Source organism: Pristiophorus japonicus, chromosome 3 (assembly GCF_044704955.1).
Source record: "Pristiophorus japonicus isolate sPriJap1 chromosome 3, sPriJap1.hap1, whole genome shotgun sequence".
NCBI lineage: Eukaryota > Metazoa > Chordata > Chondrichthyes > Pristiophoridae > Pristiophorus > Pristiophorus japonicus.
Window position 1 is genome coordinate 83,306,990 of NC_091979.1, and position 27,729 is coordinate 83,334,718.

The window sequence follows — 27,729 nt, forward strand, 5'->3', positions numbered from 1 at the left end:
ATGTTGAGTTCCCAGCCCTGATCATCCTGGAGCCACGTCTCCGTAATCCCAAACACATCATATTTGTCAACATCTATTTGCACACTTAATTCATCCACTTTATTGCGGATACTCCTTGCATTAAGACACAAAGCCTTCAGGCTTGCTTTTTTAACACCATTTGTCCTTTTAGAATTTTGCTGTACAGTGGCCCTTTTTATTCTTTGCCTTGGGTTTCTCTGCCCTCCACTTTTCCTCATCTCCTTTCTGTCTTTTGCTTTTGCCTCATTTTTGTCTCCCTCTGTCTCCCTGCAGAGGTTCCCATCCCCCTGCAATATTAGTTTAAATCCTCCCCAACTGCACTAGCAAACACTCCCCCTCGGACATTGGTTCCGGTCCTGGCCAGGTGCAGACCATCCGGTCTGGTCCCACCTCCCCCAGAACCGGTTCCAATGCCCCAGGAATTTGAACCCCTCCCTGCTGCACCACTGCTCAAGCCACGTATTCATCTGCGCTATCCTGCGATTCCTACTCAGACTAGCACGTGGTACTGGTAGCAATCCCGAGATTACTACTTTTGAGGTCCTACTTTTTAATTTAGCTCCTACCTCCTTAAATTCTTTTCGTAGGACCTCATCCCTTTTTTTACCTATGTCGTTGGTACCAATGTGCACCATGACAACTGGCTGTTCTCCCTCCCATTTCAGAATGTCCTGCATAATGAGAGAGGATTAATTAACAATCTCATTGTGCGAGGCCCCTTGGGGAAGAGTGACCATAATATGGTGGAATTCTGCATTAGGATGGAGAATGAAACAGTTAATTCAGAGACCATGCTCCAGAACTTAAAGAAGGGTAACTTTGAAGGTATGAGGCGTGAATTGGCTAAGATAGATTGGCGAATGATACTTAAGGGGTTGAATGTGGATGGGCAATGGCAGACATTTAGAGACCGCATGGATGAATTACAACAATTGTACATTCCTGTCTGGCGTAAAAATAAAAAAGGGAAGGTGGCTCAACCGTGGCTATGTAGAGAAATCAGGGATAGTATTAAAGCCAAGGAAGTGGCATACAAATTGGCCAGAAATAGCAGCGAACCCGGGGACTGGGAGAAATTTAGAACTCAGCAGAGGAGGACAAAGGGTTTGATTAGGGCAGGGAAAATGGAGTACGAGAAGAAGCTTGCAGGGAACATTAAGATGGATTGCAAAAGTTTCTATAGGTATGTAAAGAGAAAAAGGTTAGTAAAGACAAACGTAGGTCCCCTGCAGTCAGAATCAAGGGAAGTCATAACGGGGAAGAAAGAAATGGCAGACCAATTGAACAAGTACTTTGGTTCAGTATTCACTAAGGAGGACACAAACAACCTTCCGGATATAAAAGGGGTCAGAGGGTCTAGTAAGGAGGAGGAACTGAGGGAAATCTTTATTAGTCGGGAAATTGTGTTGGGGAAATTGATGGGATTGAAGGCCGATAAATCCCCAGGGCCTGATGGACTGCATCCCAGAGTACTTCAGGAGGTGGCCTTGGAAATAGCGGATGCATTGACAGTCATTTTCCAACATTCCATTGACTCTGGATCAGTTCCTATCGAGTGGAGGGTAGCCAATGTAACCCCACTTTTTAAAAAAGGAGGGAGAGCGAAAGCAGGGAATTATAGACCGGTCAGCCTGACCTCAGTAGTGGGTAAAATGATGGAATCAATTATTAAGGATATCATAGCAGTGCATTTGGAAAGAGGTAATATGATAGGTCCAAGTCAGCATGGATTTGTGAAAGGGAAATCATGCTTGACAAATCTTCTGGAATTTTTTGAGGATGTTTCCAGTAAAGTGGACAAAGGAAAACCAGTTGATGTGGTATATTTGGACTTTCAGAAGGCTTTCGACAAGGTCCCACACAGGAGATTAATGTGCAAAGTTAAAGCACATGGGATTGGGGGTAGTGTGCTGACGTGGATTGAGAACTGGTTGTCAGACAGGAAGCAAAGAGTAGTAGTAAATGGGTACTTTTCAGAATGGCAGGCAGTGACTAGTGGGGTACCGCAAGGTTCTGTGCTGGGGCCCCAGCTGTTTACATTGTACATTAATGATTTAGACGAGGGGATTAAATGTAGTATCTCCAAATTTGCGGATGACACTAAGTTGGGTGGCAGTGTGAGCTGCGAGGAGGATGCTATGAGGCTGCAGAGTGACTTGGATAGGTTAGGTGAGTGGGCAAATGCGTGGCAGATGAAGTATAATGTGGATAAATGTGAGGTTATCCACTTTGGTCGTAAAAACAGAGAGACAGACTATTATCTGAACGGTGACAGATTAGGAAGGGGGAAGGTGCAGCGAGACCTGGGTGTCATGGTACATCAGTCATTGAAGGTTGGCATGCAGGTACAGCAGGCGGTTAAGAAAGCAAATGGCATGTTGGCCTTCATAGTGAGGGAATTTGAGTACAGGGGCAGGGAGGTGTTGCTACAGTTGTATAGGGCCTTGGTGAGGCCACACCTGGAGTATTGTGTACAGTTTTGGTCTCCTAACTTGAGGAAGGACGTTCTTGCTATTGAGGGAGTGCAGCGAAGATTCACCAGACTGATTCCCGGGATGGTGGGACTGACCTATCAAGAAAGACTGGATCAACTGGGCTTGTATTCACTGGAGTTCAGAAGAGTGAGAGGGGACCTCATAGAAACGTTTAAAATTCTGACGGGTTTGGACAGGTTGGATGCAGGAAGAATGTTCCCAATGTTGGGGAAGTCCAGAACCAGGGGTCACAGTCTAAGGATAAGGGGTAAGCCATTTAGGACCGAGATGAGGAGAAACTTCTTCACCCAGAGAGTGGTGAACCTGTGGAATTCTCTACCACAGAAAGTAGTTGAGGCCAATTCACTAAATATATTCAAAAGGGAGTTAGATGAAGTCCTTACTACTCGGGGGATCAAGGGGTATGGCGAGAAAGCAGGAAGGGGGTACTGAAGTTTCATGTTCAGCCATGAACTCATTGAATGGCGGTGCAGGCTAGCAGGGCTGAATGGCCTGCTCCTGCACCTATTTTCTATGTTTCTATGTTTCTAAAGGATATGGCCTCGCCACCTAGCTAATGACTCCCCTGCGTGACACCCACACTGAACCCGAGAAGCGATACAACGAGTTCCGCAGAGCCACTCGCAATATCGTGGAGAAAACCATTGGAGAGCTTAAGCAGCGCTTTAGATGCCTGGACCACTCAGGAGGTGAGCTCCAATACCACCCTGAGCAGGTAGTTCAATTTGTGGTGGTGTGCTCCATGCTGCACAACTTGGCTATCGGGAGGGGACAAGAATTGCCTGATGAGTCTGACAGTCCATCTCACCAGAGAGAGGAAGAGGAGGATGAGGAGGCGGACGCTGACATCGGCCCAGACAATCAGGTTGACGCTGAGGCCATGGCCCCGTTCCCCTGTAGACCACATGAAAGGGCCCATGGTGGCATGATAGGTGCAAGAGCCTTACATCAAGAGCTCATAAATGATGCTTTGCCTGAAAGAACATTGATGGTACTTACAAAGCTGACATACTGTTAGGTGTGCAGGTCATACATCAATGGTGGGCATCACCTTAGTGACAATTAAAGTTTAAGTTCATTGAAGTTAAGTGTAATTATACCCTTTCATGTTAAGGAAACACCAGTGTGTAATGGTGCAGCTATCTGAGCTACCGGTTTGGTTAAATAAAAAACATTTAAACCAAACATTTGTCTGACATCATCAGTATTTCTGTAAAAACCAACCCTTCCCCCGCCACCCGCTTCTCCTCCTCACCTCTACCCCTTCCCCTTCACCTCCTGACTCCAAGCTGCCTGACTGAGGAGCTCCTCAGGCGATGCTTCATTGGGGGGCAGGGGGGGATGATGGCCGAACCGCTGCTTGGACGGATACGGGAGAGGACGGTCCCGAGGTGGGATCATGCTCCGAGCCAGAAGCAAGATGTTGCTCCTGGCTCTCATGTGTCATTGGCATTGGGGGTGCAGCACCTTGGGGTGCAGTGCCGTGCTCCAGGACCACTGGGAGCCCTCTGCCACCAGGATTCCTGGCTACCAGCTCCAGGGCCTCCTTCATCCCTTCTTGTAATATCTTATTTGTTGGACAAAAACTCGGTGCCAACTATGTTCTTGGTACTTAGTGGGCTTTTTACTGCTGTTGAATCTCCCTCGTGCCTCCCACAATAGCCAAACAAGCACAAACCACACCTACACATGCTTCCAGTCCCTCTCTGCTTCCTCTCTCTCTGTCTCCTCTTCTGCACATGTAGTGATGAACCCTGACCTCCTGAATCGCGGGAAATGAGCGTTGCCATGCCGTTGCTAAGGACTGCGACACTTTACGGCAGAAAGTCAGAGAGATTTAACGCTAATGCCCATTTCATATCGCTCATGGTAATGCCCCATTTCAAAAATGGAGACAAGGGGCTTTGAGAATGGGTGACAAACCGACGACCTGAAAAAACATTTTTACCGCCCGTGCCGGAAATAACGTTCATTTTTGGGCGATAAGCGCAAAAGTGTAAAATCTAGCCCATAGTCCCCTAGTTTCAGTTTCCCCTATGAGTGGAAATATCCTCTCTGCATCCACCTTGTCGAGCCCCCTCATTATCTTATATGTTTAGATAAGGTCACCTCTCATTCTTCTAAACTCCAGTGAGTATAGGCCCAACCTTCATTAGTCAACCCCCTCAACTTTGGAATCAATTTAGTGAACCTTCTCTGAACAGCCTCCAAATCAAGTATATCCTTCCTTAAATATGGAGACCAAAATTGTACACAGTACTCTAGGTGTGGCCTCAGCAATACCCTGTACAGTTGTAAGAGGATTTCTCTGCTTTTCTACTCTATCGCCTTGCAATAAAGGCCAACATTCCATTTGCCTTCCTGATTAATTGCTGGACCTTCATACTAACTTTTTTGTGTTTCATGTACAAGGACCCCCAGGTCCCTCTGTACTAGAGCACTTTGCAATTTTCCCCCATTGAAATAATAATTTGCTTTTCTATTTTTTTCTGTCAAAGTGGATAACCTCACATTTTCCCATATTATGCTCCATCTGCCAAAATTTTGCCCACTCACTTAGCCTGTCTATATCCCTTTGCAGATTTTTTGTGTCCTCCTCACAATTTGCTTTCCCACCCATCTTTGTATCATCAGCAAACTTGGTTACATTACACTCAGTCCCTTCATCGAAATCATTAATATGAATTGACATATTTTAAGATGTCAAAAAGCAGTCTTACGAATGTGTAACGATCATTCATGGCAAATAAGGTGCAACACTAAGCCTATCTATACCAACCAACATATGTCAGATTTACAATGTTTCTATCCTTACTACTAGGGGAATCAAGGGGTATGGTGAGAAAGCAGGAAGAGGGTACTGAAGTTGCATGTTCAGCCATGAACTCATTGAATGGCGGTGCAGGCTAGAAGGGCCAAATGGCCTACTCCTGCACCTATTTTCTATGTTTCTATGTCTATGTTTCTAATGAAGGACTGCTTGAATAAAAATATTACTTACCCTTACGACCCTGCAATGGTCATTGAACCTTTTCCAACAATGCTTATGCTTCCTCTTGATATCGTCCACTGACGAAACTTCCTCGGCCACGCTGGTTCACAGATGCCATAGCACAGCCGGGAGGGGTTTACTAGCACCCCTCCTATTAAAATCTCCCCATCTACTTTGCACAGCTATGATGAGGGCCTCGTTTGCCTCATAACTGAAATTTTTGGCTCTCTGCCTGCTGAAGTCCCCTTGCATCGTGGCTGCTTGCACTGTGAAAAATAGCTGATTCAGCCCTGGATGTACTGCGCATGCATGGGTGCACCCTGACAGCTGACCGGGGGTGGGGGGAGGGGGGGAAAGAAAAAAAAATCGCCCCCAAAAAAATGTGTGCATGCACAGAAGGTCCGTTTTTTTTCCAATCACAAATTTCGGTTCCGGCGTATAAATTCACTCGTGCGAGGTTGGATTTACCACTATTGCGCTTGCTGGTCACCGTTTGGAGTTGTGGGAAAGATGGGCAAGGATTCGGGAGGTGACAACACATTCAAGGACTTTGGAAAGGAAAGGGAAGTTGGTGATCTGGTGATAGTTTGCAAGAAACGGAGTGGTGGAGGATTGTCTTTTTGAGGAGAAGGGCGATGACAGCAGATTTGAGGGAGAGGGGGACAATACCTGAGGAGACAGAACCGTTAACAATGTCAGCTAACATTGGAGCCAGAAAATGAAGTTGGGTGGACAGCAGTTTAGTGATAATAAGGTCAAGGAAGCAGGAAGTGGGTCTCATGGATAGGATGAGATCAGAAAGGTCAAGATGGGAGATTGGAGAGAAGCTGGAGAAAGATGTGATGTCAGGGCTAGGATGGGGGGGGGGTTCTTCAGAGGATGTTTTTGCCCCATGAGCTAAGGGAAGGAAGGAAAGAGACAGAGGCTGCCAAACGGATGGTTTCAATCTGAGAGACAAAGAAGTCCATGAGCTCCTCACACTTATTGTCGGAGGTGAGGTTGGAGACTAGGGAGAGGGGTTTAAAAAGATGGTTAGCATTGGAGAATAGATGCCGGGGTTTATCTTTACACTCCAGAATGATTCTGGAAAAGTGAGCGATTTTGGCAGACAAGAGCAGGACCCAATAATGCTTTATGTGATCCAGCCATATCTGACGGTGAATGGCTAAACCAATTGTCCGCCATGAACGTTTAAGTCTGCGTTCCTTGGACTTAAGGGAGCAAAGATCAGGGCTGTACCAAGGGAACGGCCAGGGTGAGAGAGAGTAATTGTTTTAACAGGGACTAGGGCATCAAAGGTGGTGGTGAGGCTATGATTGAGCAGATCACACCTTACAGTTCCTCTTATGCTATAATACAAAGTATTTTCATATAACTGTGGTGCTCCCCGCACACCTTGCATGAAACATAGAGTATACCAATGTCAAGCAGCAGATCATCTGGTGTCAGCAGCTTTTAAATGACTGATGGTTTCTTAAAAGTGGTCCTGCTCTATCGAGGACTACAAGGCAGAATGGCACTATTGCACAATAGAGCTTTGGAGGCCCTGCTGCACCAGATCTTGCAGAGGAGGATAGAAACATGGAAACATAGAAAATAGGTGCAGAATTAAGCCATTCGGCCCTTCGAGCCTGCACCGCCATTCAATAAGATCATGGCTGATCATTCACCTCAGTACCCCTTTCTTGTTTTCTCTCCCTACCCCTTGATCCCTTTAGCCTTAAGGGCGATATCTAACTCCCTCTTGAATATATCCAATGAACTGGCACCAACAACTCTCTGCGGTAGAGAATTCTACAGGTTAACAACTCTGAGTGAAGAAGTTTCTCCTCATCTCAGTCCTAAATGGCTTACGATACAGGCAAAAAACAGGACGAGGTCCTACAAGTTGAATTTAGGGAGCTAGGAGTTAAATTAAAAAGTAGGACCTCAAAGGTAGTAATCTCAGGATTGCTACCAGTGCCACATGCTGGTCAGAGTAGGAATCGCAGGACAGCTCAGATGAATATGTGGCTTGAGGAGTGCTGTAGAAGGGAGGGATTCAAATTCCTGGGACATTGGAACCGGTTCTGGGGGAGGTGGGACCAGTATAAACCGAACGGTCTGCACTGGGCAGGACCGGAACCAATGTCCTAGGAGGAGTGTTTGCTAGTGCTGTTGGGGAGGGGTTAAACTAATATTGCAGGGGGATGGGAACCTATGCAGGGGGACAGAGGGAACTAGAATGGGGGCAGAAGCAAAAGTTGGAAAGAAGAAAAGTAAAAGTGGAGGGCAGAGAAACCCAAGGCAAAAATCAAAAAGGGTCACATTACAGCAAAATTCTAAAGGGGCAAAGTGTGTTAAAAAGACAAGCCTGAAGGCTCTGTGCCTCAATGCGAGGAGTATTTGTAATAAGGTGGACGAATTAACTGCACAGGCAGCAATTAATGAATATGATATAATTGGCATCATGGAGACATGGCTCCAGGGTGACCAAGGCTGGGAACTCAACATCCAGGGGTATTCAACATTCAGGAAGGATAGCCAGAAAGGAAAAGGAGGTGGGGTAGTGTTGCTGGTTAAAGAGGAAATTAACGCAATAGTAAGGAAGGACATTAGCATGGATGATGTGGAATCTGTATGGGTGGAGCTGCAGAATACCAAAGGGCAGAAAATGCTAGTAGGAGTTGTGTACACAACACCAAACAGTAGTAGTGAGGTTGGGGATGGCATCATACAAGAAATTATGGATGTGTGCAATAAAGGTACAGTAGTTATCATGGGCGACTTTAATCTACATATAGATTGGGTTAACCAAACTGGTAGCGATGCGGTGGAGGAGGATTTCCTGGAGTGTACTAGGGATGGTTTTCTAGACCAATATGTCGAGGAACCAACTAGGGAGCTGGCCATCCTAGACTTGCTGTTGTGTGATGAGAAAGGATTAATTATCAATCTTGTTGTGCGAGGCCCCTTGGGGAAGAGTGACCATAATATGGTAGAATTATTTATTAAGATGGAGAGTGACACAGTAAATTCAGAGACTAGGGTCCTGAACTTAAGAAAAGGTAACTTCGATGGTATGAGACATGAATTGGCTGGAATAGATTGGCAAATTATACTTAAAGGGTTGACAGTGAATAGGCAAAGGCAAACATTTGAAGATCACATGGATGAACTTCAACAATTGTACATCCCTGTCTGGCGTAAAAATAAAACGGGGAAGGTGGCTCAACTGTGGCTACAAGGGAAATTAAGGATAGTGTTAAATCCAAGGGAAAAGCGTATAAATTGGCCAGAAAAAGAAGCAAACCTGAGGACTGGGAGAATGTTGTAATTCAGCAGAGGAGGACAAAGAGTTTAGTTAGGAGGGGGAAAATAGAGTATGAGAGGAAGCTTGCCGAGAACATAAAAACTTACTGCAAAAGCTTCTATAGATATGTGAAGAGAAAAAGATTAGTGAAGACAAACGTAGGTCCCTTGCAGTCAGATTCAGGTGAATTTATAATGGAGAACAAAGAAATGGCAGACCAGTTGAACAAATACTTTGGTTCTGTCTTCACGAAGGAACACAAATAACCTTCGGGAAATACTAGGCGACCGAGGGTCTAGTGAGAAGGAGGAACTGAAGGAAATCCTTATTAGGCGGGAAATTGTGTTAGGGAAATTGATGAGATTGAAGGCCGATAAATCCCTGGGGCCTGATAGTCTGCATCCCAGAGTACTTAAGGAAGTGGCCCTAGAAAGAGTGGATGCATTGGTAATCATTTTCCAACAGTCTATCCACTCTGGATTATTTCCTATGGACTGGAGGGTAGCTAATGTAAAACCACTTTTTAAGAAAGGAGGGAGAGAGAAAACGGATAATTATAGACTGGTTAGCCTGACATCAGTAGTGGGGAAAATGTTGGAATCAAGTATTAAAGATGAAATAGCAGCACATTTGGAAAGCAGTGACAGGATCGGTCCAAGTCAGCATGGATTTATGAAAGGGAAATCATGCTTGACCAATCTTCTGGAATTTTTTGAGGATGTAACTAGTAGAGTGGACAAGGGAGAACCAATGGATGTGGTATATTTGGACTTTCAAAAGGCTTTTGACAAGGTCCCACACAAGAGATTGTTGTGCAAAATTAAAACACATGATATTGGGGGTAATGTACTGACGTGGATTGAGAACTGGTTGGCAGACAGGAAGCAGAGAGTCGAGATAAATGGGTCCTTTTCAGAATGGCAGGCAGTGACTAGTGGGGTGCCGCAGGGCTCAGTGCTGGGACCCCAGCTATATACAATATACATCAATGATTTAGATTAAGGAATTGAGTGTAATATCTCCAAGTCTGCAGATGACACTAAGCTGGGTGGTGGTGTGAGCTGTGAGGAGGACACTAAGAGGCTGCAGGGTGAATTGGACAGGTTAGGTGAGTGGGAAAATGCATGGCAGATGCAGTATAATGTTGATAAATGTCACAAAACAGAATATTATCTGAATGGCGGCAGATTAGGAAAAGGGGAGATGCAACGAGACCTGGGTGTCATGGTACATCAGTCATTGAAAGTTGGCATGCAGGTACAGCAGGCAGTGAAGAAGGCAAATGGTATGTTGGCCTTCATAGCTAGGGGATTTGAGTATAGGAGCAGGGAGGTCTTACTACAGTTGTACAGGGCCTTGGTGAGGCCCCACCTGGAATATTGTGTTGAGTTTTGTTCTCCTAATGTGAGGAAGGACATTCTTGCTATTGAGGGAGTGCAGCGAAGGTTCACCAGATTGATTCCCGGGATGGCAGGACTGACATATGAGGAGAGACTGGATCAACTGGGCCTATATTCACTGGCGTTTAGAAGGATGAGGGGGGATCTCATAGAAACATATAAAATTCTGACAGGACTGGACAGGTTAGATGCAGGAAGAATGTTCCCGATGTTGGGAAGGTCCAGAACCAGGGGTCACAGTCTAAGGATAAGGGGTAAGCCATTTAGGACTGAGATGAGGAGAAACTTCTTCACTCAGAGAATTGTTAACCTGTGGAATTCTCTACCACAGAGAGTTGTTGATGCCACTTCATTTGATGTACTCAAGAGGGAGTTAGAATTGGCCCTTACGGCTAAAGGGATCAAGGGAGAGAAAGCATGAAAGAGGTACTGAGGTGAATGATCAGCCATGATCTTATTGAATGGTGATGCAGGCTCGAAGAGCCGAATGGCCTACTCCCGGACCTATTTTCTATGTTTTTATGTTTCTACGTTTATCCCTTATCCTTAGACTGTGTCCCCTGGTTCTGGACTTCCCCAACATCGGGAACATTCTACCCGCATCTAAATTGTCCAGTCCCGTCAGAATTTTATATGTTTCCATGAGATCCCCTCGCACCCTTCTAAACTTCAGTGAATACAGGCCCAGTCGATCCAGTCTCTCCTCATATGTCAGTCCTGCCATCCCGGGAATCAGTCTTGTGAACCTTCGCTGCACTCCCTCAATAGCAAGACCATCCTTCCTCAGATTAGGAGACCAAAACTGAACACAATATTCCAGGTAAGGCCTCACCAAGGCCCTGTACCAGGCTTTTATTTGGAGCAAAGGGACATCCTCCAGTGAAAACTATTGCTAAAGCAACTTGGATGAACACTGATAGTGAACACTGATGAAAGACTGAATACTGTCTCATCTGTCACCACATCATTGGGGCCGGTGAGGAAGAGATTTGCTGTTTCCTGGAATGTAGTTAAAATAAGTGCGCTCACACGTTGCCTAATTTTACAATCTCGCTTTGCAATGCATCTTAAGAACAATTGGTTATAGTGATGAATTGCAGGTGGAGAATGCACAGTCCTACAGCAACTGTACATCAACTTTACAAATATGCAGGCATGCCATGTTTTTTAGGGCACTCTGTATTGCTGTCATGCCCATGTGTTTGCCGTGTGACAAGCTACAAATACCACGCACATGGGCACATACAAGCAACTTGCATACCACATAATCAGGAGCTCACATAAGAAGAACCTGAGCTGGGCACTTGGATGGTGAATTCTCTCAAATTCCTCATTCTAAAATAGGCCCCTTTTTCTATCTACTTGCAGCAGAAGTTTGCATGTATCAGACAGTGCCACATACAGACAAGGGATTCAGCTATTCTAAGACCTTTGAAGAGAAGGTATTGTAGATTCTGGGCATAGAGGCAATAAAGGGAGTGGGAGGACTGAGGACTCTGCAAGCTCATGGCTGGTACCATCCTTTGATTTTCAATCTATATAACTCCCTACTTATTCATTCATTCACTCCCTCGCATACAAGCATACCTGCAACATTGTGGCAGGACACAATAGAATGTATCGCCATGTAAGATCTATATCAAGGGGTATCTTACAGTCAGAGTTCTGAAACATATCCTTCTTTTGATGCTCTAGGCATCCAAGAGGGCCAGGTGCCAAGGCAATCTAATTCCTGGACAATAAATCTTAAAGCACCCTGTATTGCAGGTGCTTAAAGTGTAAGCATCAGTACAAATACATCTGGGATGTTCACTTAGTGAGATGCAGAAGGTAACAGTTAGTGAATTATTGAGCACAAGTGAGGTGTAGGTAGAAGTGGCAGAGGAAGAACCATAATCTACGGAATGGAGAGCCAGCCCAGGGACATAGACCTCACAAGGTCTGCCAATAAATGCAAGTTGATAGCTTGCCATAAGCATTTAATAGTAGCAAGCAATCTGCACAACATAGTGGTGACAGTGGAAAAAGTCCATAGCTCGCATGTGCAGTTCTGTATGGCTCCCTGACCAAGCTATGGACCACCAAAGAGAATCTGGCCACTCCAAGCAGCTCGGTAGTAGAGTCATTTCAGCCGAGGTTCAAAGCTGAAACATAGTTCTCATAACAAATGCTCTGATTGTGGCTCTAAGGGCTTCAAACTACAGTGGCCTGACCTGTCTGGATTAACCAGGTTGTGGAATCAGATTGAGACAGCTATAATCTATTTTGTTATTGTCCAGGGGTCTGTTTACATGCAGTTCTCTGGGCATACTGAGGGAGTGTCCAGCAGTAGGGCACTAGCAGGTCCTAGCTTGGATAATGGAGATATCTCTCAAGATGATGCCACATCTACACCACTAGTAATCCCACTCAAATTACTTTCATTGTAACCAAAAACATACAGGTCTAGACTGCTACCATGTGGTGTCTGTAGTTGCAGGGATATCTACTGACCAAGCAAAGAGGGGTACTGAACCACCTCCATACCTAGAGGCAGGCTCTGACATACAGAAGCTAAACATTTCACTTGCTGCTCCCACTGGGGATATGTGGTTAAGAAGTAGAAGCCACACATCATACACTGCCATGAGGGGAAGCACCAAGGTAAAACAGTCTAAACACATCTGCACCATACATGGTTAGGGTTCATACAATTTGGGTTAATGTGCTGTAATGAGTCAGTACAGTTCATTTGGCATGAGGCACAATAAAGTAGTTGTGAAGAAATGCAAAATTCCTGGAATTTCCACAGGGGTTCTCCAGTGGAAGATCAGCAGAACTCCTGGAGAAACAGCATCAATGGCTAAAAATACCCATTTATACGCCATTTCCCCAGGATTTCCGCCGATCTTCTGCCAAAGTTACAGTTTTGGGAGATTGGGAGAACCCCGTGGAAGTTCAAGGTGTTCATTAGTCTTCACATTAGTCTGAGGGCAATGGTGGGAATACTGTTTTTTGGTTGGGCACAATGTTGAAGCACAGTCCAAAAAATTCTTCAAAAAGAAAATAAATAGTTGCTTGAAAAAGAGGATAATTAAAGGGTTTGGTGTACAAACAGAAGAGTGTGATTAGGCTAGTTGGCTCACATGGAGAAAAACACCTGTTATGCCTACACGGATCCTCATCTTCCTCCTCCAGCACTAGTAGACTGAGAGGGGTACCCGAGCAATGCCCATAAGTCTTATTTAGGCTCAGGACAATTACAGTTCTCTTGGCAAACATATAGATGGGAATTAAGATGCAGCTTTAAACAGATCTGAACAGCTTTAGTAGTGAAAGCAACAAAAAAAATGAAGCAGGCAAATCATGGGGTCAATATACAGCTACTTACCACAACTAAAAAGCAGAAGAGCCCCCTTTAATAAAGAGCACTAGCATGGCTGAAGGGAAAAACCATCCGGTGTCCATTTTAGACAGGCACTGAACAACTGCAATACTGTTTGAGCACTGAGAATGTATGCTATGGTCATTAACTAATTTAAACATTAATTGGATAGCTCTGTCAAAGACCCACCAAACATCCAATGAGATGAATGGTCTACTTCTGTGCTGTATCTTTCTATAATTCTGAATTAAATTAATATAAAACAGGCCTTAGACCTCAGTGTAGCAACTATTGCATTATTAGTCACATTAGACTGCACTATGGAATAAAAGAATTATGGAGCAGGCCTTTGTCTCCTTTCATTGTTGACTAAAAGTCACAATTCAACAGAAAAAAATCATCTCCGGAGTGAAACCCTTCTGTTGCAGGAAGGTTGAAAAATGTCTTTCTCAATATATACCCTCTATAGCTGCATATTTAAACAGAGTACAGTACTGCTGTTTGGTTTACTCGCAATGTACATTATCTAATCTAACCAAATTCTAACAGTTATTGTATGTAAAGTAAAAACAAATCTTTCAATGCTGTTATTTATCATTTGCTTGCCTTACAGCTTACTGGGTACTTACCTTAAAATGTCTGAAAAAGACTCCACTCCACATTTCGATAAACAGTAGCCACCACCAGCAAATGAAATACGGCCCATAACACTAGCAACATTCACAATCCTTCCCTTTGCCTTTTTCACCAGTGGCAGAAAATGAAGAGTGACATTAATAAGTCCAAGTAGATTAACATCCAAAACTCTCTTAAAATCATCCACTGTCAGCCATTCTGTGGGTCCTATTGGGGTTGCTCTTCCAGCATTGTTCACTAAACCCCATAGACCTGCAGGTTGGATGAACAATGTTAAATGATTTGGGATTGTCTTTGGAGGTACACAACATTAATTCAAATAGAAATAGACAATGGTGATGAGCATAAATTTTGCTTATTAGATAACGCTTCGAGAAACACCTTTACTGTGTTAAAGGCCCTACATAAATGCAAGTTGCAGTTGCAAAAAGCTTTTTAAAATTTGTTCACGGGATGTAGGCATCACTGGCAAGGCCAGCATTTATTGCATATCCCTCATTGCCCTTGAGGGGCTTGCTATGCCAGTTCAGAGGACAGTTGAGAGTCAACCACATTGATGTGGGTCTGGAATCACATATAGGCCAGACCGGGTAAGGACAGCAGATCTGCTTTGCTAAAGGGCGTTAGTGAGCCAGAAGGGTTTTACAACAATCTGGTAAGTTTCATGGTCATCAGTTTTTATTCCAGATTTATTTAATTGAATTAAAATTTTCCAGTTGTTGTGGTGGGATTTGAACTCTTGTCTATGAGATTATTAGTCCAGGCCTCTAGATTACTAATCCAGTAACATTATCATTATGCTACTGTTCCCTTAAGCTTTAGGAAATCTTAAAATTAAATACAGTGAATATATTTCAAAAGTAATTTATTGGCTGTGAAGCACTTTAGGAGGTTGTGAAAGATGCTATATAAATGCAGATTATTTATTTAAATGAGTTCTACAGATCAAATCATAGAAATTTCAGTTTAGAAACAGGCGATTTGGCCCATGATAGTTCTTCCAGTGCAAACCCCTTAACTGCAGATTTCTACTGCAATCCCATTTCCTGCTCTTTCCCTGTATTCTTTTATATGCTTTATTTTCAAATATTTATCCAACTGCTTTTTAGATAATGTTATAGACTCAACCATAACAGCTGCTTATGGTAAAGCATTCGATAGCCTCCAAAAACGGGCATTGGGATCTCGAAGCGTGATTAACCCGCTTTGTGCTGCCTGCTATTTTAAATGATAGTGGGGTGTAGCCCGACACCAAATACACTGCTGAGTGGCTGTATGCTCAACAGGGGCCCAAGTTCATTCAAGCTAGCACCAATTAAAGCAAGCCTAAAATTCTTAAAGCCAGTCTGCACCTCTTAAAGAGGAGGTGCAGTTTGACAACACCAGATACTGGAAGTAATTGTAGAAGGGAACTCACCTGGGAAACATACAGGAATAGCACAGCAGGCTAGAGAAAGGGCTTCACCAAACAGTAGTCGTGAGGTTGGGGACAGCATCAAACAAGAAATAAGGGAATCAAGGTACAGCAGTAATCATGGGCGACTTTAATCTACATATTGATTGGGCTAACCAAACTGGTAGCAATGCGGTGGAGGAGGATTTCCTGGAGTGTATTAGGGATGGTTTTCTAGACCAATATGTCGAGGAACCAACTAAAGGGCTGGCCATCCTAGACTGGGTGTTGTGTAATGAGAGAGGACTAATTAGCAATCTTGTTGTGTGAGGTCCCTTGGGGAACAGTGACCATAATAAGGTAGAATTCTTTATTAAGATGGAGAGTGACACAGTTAATTCAGAGACTAGGGTCCTGAACTTAAGGAAAGGTAACTTCGATGGTATGAGACGTGAATTGGCTAGAATAGACTGGCGAATGATACTTAAAGGGTTGACGGTGGATAGGCAATGGCAAACATTTAAAGATCACATGGATGAACTTCAACAATTGGACATCCCTGTCTGGAGTAAAAATAAAACGGGGAAGGTGGCTCAACTGTGGCTAACAAGGGAAATTAAGGATAGTGTTAAATCCAAGGAAGAGGCATATAAACTGGCCAGAAAAGCAGCAAACCTGAGGGCTGGAAGAATGTTATAATTCAGCAGAGGAGAACAAAGGGTTTAATTATAAGGGGGGAAATAGAGTATGAGAGGAAGCTTGCTGGGAACATAAAAACTGACTGCAAAAGCTTCCATAGATATGTGAAGAGAAAAAGATTAGTGAAGACAAATGTAGGTCCCTTGCAGTCAGATTCAGGTAAATTTATAATAGGGAACAAAGAAATGGCGGACCAGTTGAACAAATACTTTGGTTCTGTCTTCACGAAGGAAGACACAAATAACCTTCCGGAAATACTAGGAGACCGATGGTCTGGTGAGAAGGAGGAACTGAAGGAAATCCTTATTAGGCAGGAAATTGTGTTAGGGAAATTGATGGGATTGAAGGCCGATAAATTCCTGGGGCCTGATAGTCTGCATCCCAGAGTACATAAGGAAGTGGTGCATAGTGGATGCATTGGTGATCATTTTCCAACTCTGGATCAGTTTCTATGGACTGGAGGGTAGCTAATGTAACACCACTTTATAACATTGTTAACGAGACGCAGAACCCCACAGGCAGGCAAGGGCAATTTGACACCGCCCAGGCAGCAACAGACTCTAGAGTGGGCCAGCAACAGAGACAATGGCAGGGGGATTGGCAATTCACGCCATCACAAGGGACAATGCGTCCCTGGATGGGACCATTGACACTCACCAACAGAGTGCTCAGGAATAATCAAAGAGACAATCAGAGAGGAATGCCTGCTAACAGTTCCTTTGTTCACAACAATCTCAGCTCATGCTGGAGGTGCGGTGGCAGACATACTGTGAAAACTTGCAAGTTTCAATAATTTATCTGTAGAAACTATACCTTCAAAGGACATCTGGCCAGAATGTGCAGAAAGCCCGTAGCGAGGCTAATTTACGAGGCAGAGGAACCAGACGAGGGGTCTTCAAGGCAGGGTGATGCTTGGGGCCAAGCTATGGACTCTGAAGGCCAGCGGGTTCATGTGGCAGACATCCACAGCTCGTATACCAAAACGCCACCTATGATGATGAAAGTTCTATTAAATGGCATCCCGGTACGCATGGAACTGGACACAGGAGCCAGCCAGTCACTTATGAGTGCCCAACAATTTGAAAAACTATGGCCACACAAAGCTAACAGGCCCAAATTGGAACGCATCGACACGCAGTTACAGATGTACACCAGAGAGATCATCCCAGTACTAGGCATTGCAAACTTGGTGGTCACACACAATGGATCGGAGAACCGGCTGCTACTCTGGATTGTCCCAGGGAATGATCTTGGGGAGGAGCTGGTTAGCCGAGATGAACTGGAAATGGGGGGATGTGCACGCCATTTCATCTGTGGAGCGAAGTTCATGCTCACAGGTCCTACAGAAATTCGAACCACTTTTTCAACCAAGTGTCGGGACTGTTAAAGGCACCAAAGTAGTGATACGCATCACCCCGGACGCCAGACCAATGCACCACAAAGCCAGAGCCATGCCGTATGTGATGCGTGAGAGAATTGAGAGTGAGTTGGACAGGCTGCTAAGGGTGGACATAATTTCGCCTGTTGAATTCAGTGACTGGGCAAGCCCCATCATTCCTGTCCTTAAAGCGGATGGCTCGGTCAGGATTTGTGGTGACTACAAGGCCACCATCAACCTTGAGTGTCACTACAGGACCAGTACCCGCTTCCGAGAGCGGAGGATCTTTTTCCATGCTGGCAGGTGGCAAGCTGTTCGCCAAATTGGACCTCACCTCAGCCTACATGACTCAGGAACTGGCTGATGAATCCAAGCTTCTGACCACCATCACTATGCACAAGGGGCTATTTGTTTACAACAGGTGTCCGTTCGGCATTTGTTCAGTGGCCGCTATCTTCCAGAGGAACATGGAAAGCTTGCTTAAATCCATTCCTGGAACAATCGTATTCCAAGATGATATCCTAATCACCGGTCGAGACACCGAGGAACATCTCCGCAACCTGGAGGAGGTGCCATGCCGACTGGACCGGGTAGGCTTGCGACTAAAGTAGTCCAAGTGTGTGTTTTTGGCCCCAAAGGTCGAGTTTTTGGGCAGGAGGGTTGCTGCAGACGGGATCCGGCCTACCGAATCCAAAACGGAGGCGATCCGTCGTGCGCCCAGGCCTGGCAACATGTCAGAGTTGCTTTCATTTCTGAGACCATTGAACTATTTCGGGAACTTTCTGCCGAACTTAAGCACATTGTTGGAGCTGCTACACGTGCTCCTGCATAAAGGTTGCGATTGGTTTTGGGGTGGCTGTCAGGAATGGGCTTTCAATCGGGCGCGGAACCTGCTTTGTTCTAATAAGTTATTGACGCTGTATGACCCCTGTAAGAAATTGGTCTTGACATGCGATGCATCATCCTATGGGGTTGGGTGCGTGTTGCAGCAGAGCAATGGTGAGGGCAAACTCCAACCTGAGGCTAATGCCTCCAAGTCGCTCTCCCAAGCAGAAAGGGGGTACGGGCTGGTCGAAAAGGAAGCACTCGCATGTGTCCAAGGGGTGAAAAAGATGCACCAGTACCTTTTTGGCAGAAGGTTCGAGTTAGAAATGGACCAACAGCCTTTAACATCCCTTTTGTCCGACAGCAAGGCTGTCAATGCCAATGCGTCAGCTCGCATACAGCGATGGGCTCTCACACTGGCTGCGTATGACTACACCATACGGCATCGGCCAGGCACTGAAAATTGCGCTGACGCGCTCAGCAGGCTCCCACTGGCAACCACTGAGGCGGTGTCGGAGCAAAGCGCGGAGATGGTCATGGCCGTTGAGGCTTTCGACACCGCAGGCTCCCCCATCACAGCCCGCCAGATCAAAATCTGGACCAACAGAGATCCTCTCCTATCCCTGATAAAGAATGTGTCCTGACTGGGGATTGGGCGCCCGCACACGGAGCGTGCCCCGAGGAGGTCGGGCCATTCCACAGACGGATGGATGAGCTCTCCATCCAAGCTGACTGCCTGCTATGGGGCAGCCGGGTCGCCATGCCCCAGAAGGGCAGGGAGGCATTCATCAGGGAACTCCACAGCGAGCACCCAGGCGTTGTGCTAATGAAGGCAATTGCCCGGTCACATGTATGGTGGCCGGGAATTGACTCAGACCTGGAACATTGGGTTCGCAGGTGCACGACGTATGCTCAGTAGGGTAATGCCCCCAGCGAGGCCCCACTCAGCCCGTGGCCTTGGCCCACCAGGCCATGGTCACGTATTCACGTTGACTACGCTGGCCCGTTCATGGGAAAAGTGTTCCTGATTGTTGTTGATGCATACTCAAAATGGATCGAGTGCATCATATTGAATTCATGCACGACATCCACCACCGTGGAGAGTCTGCGTACGATCTTTGCGACCCACGGCTTGCCGGACATCCTGGTTAGCGATAATGGCCCGTGTTTCACTAGCTATGAATTCCAGGAGTTTATGTCGGGTAATGGTATCAAATATGTCAGGACAGCACCGTTCAAGCTGGCTTCCAATGGCCAGGCGGAACGTGCGGTTCAAATCATAAAACAGGGCATGCTCCAGATTCAAGGACCCTCCCTTCAGTACCGCCTATCGCGCCTCCTGCTGGCCTATAGGTCCTGCCCGCATTCACTCACGGGAGTCCCGCCCGCGGAACTACTCATGAAATGCATGCTTAAAACGCGGCTGTCCCTCAGTCATCCAGCCCTGTCAGACATTGTTGAGGGCAAGCGCCAGTCCCAAACCGAGTGCCATGATCGCAACTCAGTGGGGTGATGCATAGAAATTGATGACCCTGCATTCGTTCTCAATCATGCTTTGGGATCCAAGTGGCTTGAGGGTACTGTAATTGGCAAAGAGGGGAATAGGGTCATAGTGGTCAGACTTAACAATGGGCAGATATGCCGCAAACATCTGGACCAAGTAAAGAAAAGGTTCAGCATGGACACTGAGGAACATGAGGAAGATCATGAGATGCTACCCACACTGCTGCCAGAGAATGAGCAACAAGGACATTCACCAGCATGCACAGTCCCTGCGGCCAGCCCAGACAGGCCGGAATTAGCTCAAGCGACAGAGATGCATGCTAAGGCCCAACCACCAGAGCCCTAACTGCGGCGCTCCACGAGAGAACATCGACTACCTGAAAGACTCAATCTTTGACCCAAAGACGTTGGGGGGAGGTGATATCATGTTTGTAACCTTCACACTACTGTAACCTTTATGTAACGACACTGTACACTGTATACACCTGAGTAATGCACACCTTGACCACAGGGGGTGAACTTGTGGGAGACACTCCTCACCTGGTCATCCAGGTATATAAAGGGAGGTCCCACGCAGGGTCAGTATTTCTTGGTCCTGGGAATAAAGGTTCAGGTCACGTAGTGACCTTATCTGCAGTACATGCCTCGTGTGATTCTATAGTAGGGTGTAAGGACACCACACAGAGGGGGACAGACACACTTCCTGACTGCACACACATTGCTCAAGGAGACAGTGCTCAGCATAATAGGAGTGGCTGTGACTGTGGCCATGGCCAGTGGAGACACTGAAACCATTGAACATGACAGTATGCCCATACCCAATCATCCTGGCTAGGTTTGATTTCTCTGGTACTGCAGGGCTCCTCCAGAGCGGTCTAGACAGCGGAAGCATTGTTCAAGGACACTATTGGTTTGCTCTATCAGATTCCGTGTGGCAGCATGGATTCCATTATGTGCGTGGGTTGCGCAGTGGAGCCATGAGCCAGGTCGTCAGCAGATAGCTCTTGTCGCTCTATTCACCATATTCTCTGGTTTGTCGTGGTAGCTCAAAGACTGATGGCACAGCTGTCTGCCGCAGAATTAAGGCATCATGGCTGCTGCCAGGATACCGAGCATTGACTTGCATGATGCTCTGAGTATGGTCACACACCAGCTAGATATTGAGGGAGTGGAGTCCCTTCCAGTTGCAGTACATCTCCAAATTGTGCTGTGGTGCCTGCAAAGCAACATGTGTGCAGTCAATGGCATCCTGCACTGTGAGGAAGCCTGATATCCTGGTGAAGACACGTACTCACTCTTCTGGCTTCTCTCTGGTAAGAGAGAGTGAATGTATTCAGCTCTTTTTGCATACAGAGCCTTACTCACCCCCTTATACAAGAGTTGACGGCGAACTGGGAGATGTTACAGATGTTGCCTGCTCCACCCTGGAAGGATGCAAAGAAGTTCAAGGCCACGATCACCTTTACAGCCAGTGGCAGTGTCGCCCTTGCCCTGGACTGAGGCTGCAGGTCTGCTACGGCAGGTGGCAGATTTCAGTGAGCACTTCCTTAGTAAAATGGAGACATGCACTGTTTTTCATTGAGGCTGATGTAGATAGAGGGTGGGTTTGGCCTCCTCCTTCTCCCTCTCCTCCTCCTGCCTCTTCTAGCAGCTTGTCCTGCTATGTGTCGCTGCTGCTCATTCTCCCGGTCACACTGCAGGCCAAGGGGGTACAAACTACAGCACCATGTCTGGGGGCAACTGGTCTGAGCAGACCCCTTGCAAGTAGTACCATGTCCTTGAGCATGTGCCATAACACTATTTGTAAACTTTAAGCAACTTTAAAGAAGTTTTGAAAACACCAAACACTTTTACAAACTCAGCAACAGACAGTAGAAATCAATCAGCAACTAACCTGTAAGTAAGGGATCATCCCTTTACATAGTGTATGGATTGTTCTTCTTGCTGCTGAACACAGCTGTGTGAGGTTAAGAGAGGGCGTTGGCTTCAGTGCTGAGGATGAAATTGCCACTACTGACATCCAATCAGTGTGACATGCTGATTCACGTCACGATCTGCGTGCTCTGCGTACAGGGGTATAGTAGCATTGTGGTTATGTAACTGGACCAGTAATCCAAAGAGGCCTGGACTAATGACCCCGAGCCATGAGTTCAAATCCCACCACGGCAGACGGGGAATTTAAATTCAGTTAATTAAATAAATCTGGAATTAAAAGCTAGTATCAGTAATGGTGACCATGAAACTGCCATAATTGTCGTACAAAACTATTTAGTTCACTAATGTCCTTCAGAGAATGAAATCTGCTGTCTTTACCTGGTATGGCCTATATGTGGCTTCTAACCCACAGCAATTTGATTGACTCTTAACCGCACTCTGAAATAGCCAAGCAAGCCATTCCACTACAAAGAAGTATATTGAGAATAAAACCGGATGGACAAATCGGCATCGACCTAGGCGCTGAACACGAAAAAGGCACACCCAGCCCAAACCCTGCAAAGTCCTCCTCACAAAGATCTGGGACTGTGCCAAATTTGGGAGAGCTGTCCTCCTGACTAGTCAAGCAACAGCCTGACATTGTCACACTCACTGAATCATACCTTTCAGACAATGTCCCAGACTCCTCCATCACCATCCCTTGGTATGTCCTGTCACACCGCTGGACAGGCCCACCAGAGCTGGTATACAGTCCTGGGCGTCCTCAACATTGACTCTGGACCCCATGAAGTCTCATGGCTTCAGATCAACTATGGGCAATGAAATCTGCTGTTTACCACCTACCGCCCTCCTTCAGCTGATGAATCAGTACTCCTTCAGGTTGAACACCACTTGGAAGAAGCACTGAGGGTAGCAAGGGCATGGAACATACTCTGGGTGGGGAACTTCAATGTCCATCACCAAGAGAGGTTCAGTAGTACCACTGACTGAGCTGGTCGAGTCCTGAAGGCAGATGTTGAGAGAACCAACACAAGGGAAAAATCTACTTGACCTCATTTTCAACAAGCTACCTGGCACAGATGCATTTGTCCATGACAGTATTGGTAGGAGTAACCACCGCACAGTTCTCGTGGAAATGAAATCCAGTCTTCACACTGAGGACACCCTCCATCGTATTGTGTAAAACTAACACCGTGCTAAATGGGATAGATTCAGAACAGATCCAGCAGCCCAAAATTGGGCATCTATTAAGTGCTGTGGACATCACCAGCAGCAGAATTGCATTCAACCACAATCTGTAACCTCATGGCACAGCATATCCCTCACTCTACCATTACCTATGAGGACTTCTCATCCTCGGTGATTTCAACCTTCTTTTCAATTTATCATGCTGTCTCTCCTCGGAGTTCACTTGCCTCCTATCCTTCCTTAATCTCTCTCTCCAGGTAAACACCCCAACCCATATTCACGACCACCCCCTCGACCTTGCTATCTCTCGTGGCTTTGCTACTCCCATCGTGTCAAACGCAGAGAAGGCCATCTCTGACCACATCCTCATATCACTCTCCAGCCACATCCCCCTCCCACCACCCCACCTCCCCTTCCCCTCCAAACCCTACCTCCTTCTGTGTCCGCCCTTGGAAAAAACTCTCTCCCAACTCTCTTGCAACTGCACTTATCAACTCCCAACTGTCCAGACTTTGGCCCTCCATTCACCATGAAATCTCTGCAGTTACCGATCTGCTCAATCATACCCTCACCACCACCTTTGATGCCCTAGTCTATATTGAAACAATTACTCTCTCTCACCCTGGCTGTTCCCCCTCACCTTTGCTCTCTTAAGTCCAAGAGAAGTAAACTTGAATGGGTATGGCGGACAACTGGTTTAGCCATTCACCATCAGATCTGGCTGGACCACATGAAGCATTATCGAATCCTGCTCTCATCTGCCAAAATTGCTCACTATTCCAGAATCATTCTGGAATGTAAAGATAAACACTGGCTTCTATTCTTCTTAAATCCCTCTCCCCAGTCTCTACCCTCACCTCCAACAAAAAATGTGAGAAGCTCACAGACTTCTTTGTCTCTAAGATTGAGATCATCCACAGAAGATCCAAAGGCGACATGAGGAAAGTCTTTTTACGCAGCGAGTGGTTATAATCTGGAATGCACTGCGTGAAAGGGTGATGGATGCAGATTCAATCGTGGCTTTCAAAAGGGAATTAGATAAGTACCTGAAGGAAAAAATCTGAAGGGCTACGGAGAAAGGGCGGGGGATTGAGACGATCTGAACTGCTCTTACAGAGAGCCGGCACGGGCTCAATGGGCCGAGTGACCTCCTACTGTGTTGTAACGATTCTATGATTCTATGAAATTCAACTCCTGCAAGCGGCTTGGCTGCCCACCTCCATCCCGCCTCCATTAAAACTTGAAGTGGACAGATTGGAGGCAGGTTGAGGCCAGATGATAGAGAATTCAAGCTTTGCAGCCTGGCTGCAGTTTTGAGAAAACACAGACCACATTGCATTAAGTCATCAATCAACCTGACATTTTAGGACCTTTGGTAGTGAGCCAATTAAAGGGTAACAGTATATCAATTGAGCCAATAAGGTCAAAGAAGGCGCGTTCTTTTCTGTCAACTGAGTCAGGTATAAGAACAGCCATTTTGGCCATGTGGTCTCAGAAGGACAAAGGCCTGGCTTAAAGCCAAAAGCTTGTTGCTGCTGCCAGAATAAAATTACATTAAAACTACAACCGGAGTTCGCATTTCATTGAAAATTAAGAGATCTAACAATTTTGGCGTCACGAACACGATCGCTGAGGAAAGAAATTTAATTTTGGACATCGGGCCTACATACTGAGGTAAGGACTCCTCTTTATAAAAGTCCTCGGTCAAAAGTCTAAATTCGCCTCTCCTTGTACGCGATTCCGAAAGCCTCCGGTTTGCGAACCCTCCGGTTGGTAGTCGGCTCGAGGTCCCATAGATGTCTAACTTCGGCGGTGTGTTAGTTAATTAATCACCGACCCACTGATCGGCTGGAAAGCCTACGACTCAAGACCCCAGTAAAGAAATTAGTACTATGGCAGCAGGAGATAAGAGCAAAGAATTGCCTACAACTGTTAAAGGCGGGCGGGCACCACCTGAGGTTTCGATAGATGAAATCCTCCAACAGTTGAAAGAATACATAGAGCAACAATTCGACTGATCTAAAACCTGTATTAAGATCGAACAAAAGTACGGAACCTCCAAAGGACAATGATCCTTGGACGAGATTAAAAAGGTCTGGGGAAAAACGACCCGTATGAAAAATAAAGAGCGAATCAGATGGTCCATAGTCGTTATGGGACAGATCCGACAGCGGAATTAAATTATAACGTGTTCCCAACATGATAGGGACCTGACCAGTACAAAGGACCAATTGCAAGCTGTTTGTGCACAGCTGCGACAGAAAAGACTTGAACTTGAAAAGTCGGAAGCGGAAATTAAAGATCTTAAAGGTGAAATTAAAGAATGGAAAAAATCATTAGGTCAAGAGACAGTAATAGGAAAAGGAAAATGTATTGGTCAATTCAAAGGGTACCCATGTTTGGATAAATTAAAAGCGCAAACCCGAGGACACGACTGAGGAATAGATACGGATTCTGAATCCTCTGACGATATAGGGACGGAGGATGAAGAATTAGGGGTGCGCTTTGCCCCGTTTAAAAAAAGACGAGTTGTAGTCAAATCAGAAGAGACTGCGGATGAGTGCGGAACCAAAAAAACGAGGAAAAGGGTGTATGCAGAATACTTATTTCATGATCCGGCAGACCCAGAGAAAATTGATAAATGATCCAAGGAATTGCCCAATCCAAAGAAAGGGGGAGTTAAAATGTGGGACCAATTGGACTGCTTAAGAAATATATATCAACTTCATCCCTGGGACGGAGTGCAAATTTTGACCGTAATGGTGCCAAAAACACAGGGAAGAAAATTGCACGACAAGGTAGAAGAAGCTTTGGGGCAGAATGAGCAAGAATTAAACGCAGGATGGGAGGTGATTAAACACTGGCTGCAAGCCTTCAGTCCAGCTAAGACAGACTGGGGAAAAATTGCAGCCTGCCAACAGAAAGGAACAGAGGAGGTCCTGGAGTATGACGAGCGGTTTAGATGCACGTGGCTAGAACATTCAGGTATGAATAATACGGATGAGGAAATAGATGAACAAGTGTTTGGACCCCTGAAAGCAACTTTCGTGGCAGGTCTAAAGCCAGAACTGTCCAAAATGCTTAAGATAGTGTTACCGGACTGGGAAGGTAGAGGAACTACCTTTGCAGCATTGGTGGATCGATGTAACCAATTAGATCGGGATATGGGAGCTAAAGTCCGAGCTGTACAGGCTATGGGATGGAAATCCCAGGATTCCGAGAAACAGTTATTAGGAAAATTACCCGGAAAATGTCATTATTGTGGAAAAGAAGGTCATTGGGCCAAGATGTGCAGGGCAAAACAGCAAGGTCGCGGCCGGGGAAGAGGACACAGCCAGGGATACAATTCAGCCAACAAGCCAGGCTTGTCACAAGATAATGACCTCATAGAAGCATTTAAGTGACTGACAATACAACAACATAAGGAGTTACTTGGGATAGCAAAAAACGATTAGAGCCCACCCTGGCCCCCCTCCTCGCACTACTACAACAGAGGGGAAATGGGCTATATATAACTGTGAGGGTGGGCGATAAGGATGTGGACTGTCTTTTAGACACAGGGGCGGAATTAACATGCTTACCCCTACAATATGATGACTCTTTGCCGTTGGAATGTCGGGCACGTACAGCCTATGGAGTTGGGGGCCATAAAATGGAAATTAAAAGGACAACACCGGTACTTATAGGGCTGGGTCCACATGAACTAACCACGCCGGTCTGGATAGGCCCAGTAGATGAACCCCTTTTGGGAATGGACGTTCTAATCCAAGTAGATTCATCGTTGCATTTCGAGGATGGTCGGGTGACATGGTCAATTAGAACTTTGAAGAAAGAAGAATTGAAGGAACACCCGATATGGGCTAAAGATAAGAACGATTGTGGCCTACTCCAGATGGAGCCTGCGGCATTTACCGGGACCAAGCCTCCATGCACTAAACAGTATCCCATCAGTCCAACTGCCATTGCGGGAATCTTACTGTTATTCAGCAATTGGAGAAACAAGGGGTGCTTATTAAAACGCATAGCTCCTCCAATAGCCCTGTGTGGCCGGTACAGAATGAGATTTGGTGTTTGACTGTCGATTATAGGAAAGCTAACCAGTGTATTGATCAAAAAGCTCCTTTGGTCGCTGATCCCGCCACCATTTTTAATGCCCTCAAACCAGAACATAAATATTTCTCGGTTATAGATATGGCCAACGGATTGTGGTCGGTGCCTCTGGCACTGGAGGTTCGACAATGGTTTGCTTTCACGGTCCAAGCACAACAGTATACTTGGACGCGGTTACCGCAGGGTTTCCACAACAGCCCTACGGTATTCCACATGGCTTTACAAAGCCATTTCCAAGAATTACCTCCCCTGTCATCCACAGTCATCCAATATGTAGACGATCTCCTGCTAGCTTCAAACACGGAAGAACAGCATGAACAAGATTTACGAAATTGCTGGACCACCTTTGGCTGAAAGGACATAAAGCCAGCATCAACAAAGCACAAATATCCCAAGAAGAGGTTGTATACCTGGGACAAAAGATTTCACAAAGAAAGAGAGAACTTACCCAGGATAGAACTGCTGCCATTCAGGCTGCTAAAAAACCCACCACTATTC

General features: G+C 45.9%; 1 protein-coding gene across 1 annotated transcript in view; it reads right to left on the reverse strand.

Moving 5' to 3' along the window:
- The window catches only part of LOC139254073 (retinol dehydrogenase 7-like), an 88,198-nt gene that overhangs the window by 23,774 nt on the left and 36,695 nt on the right, over positions 1 to 27,729 (reverse strand). The window contains exon 3 of the mRNA XM_070873621.1: positions 14,194 to 14,452. Coding sequence (XP_070729722.1) covers positions 14,194 to 14,452 — 259 coding nt within the window. The remainder of the gene's footprint in view (positions 1 to 14,193; positions 14,453 to 27,729) is intronic.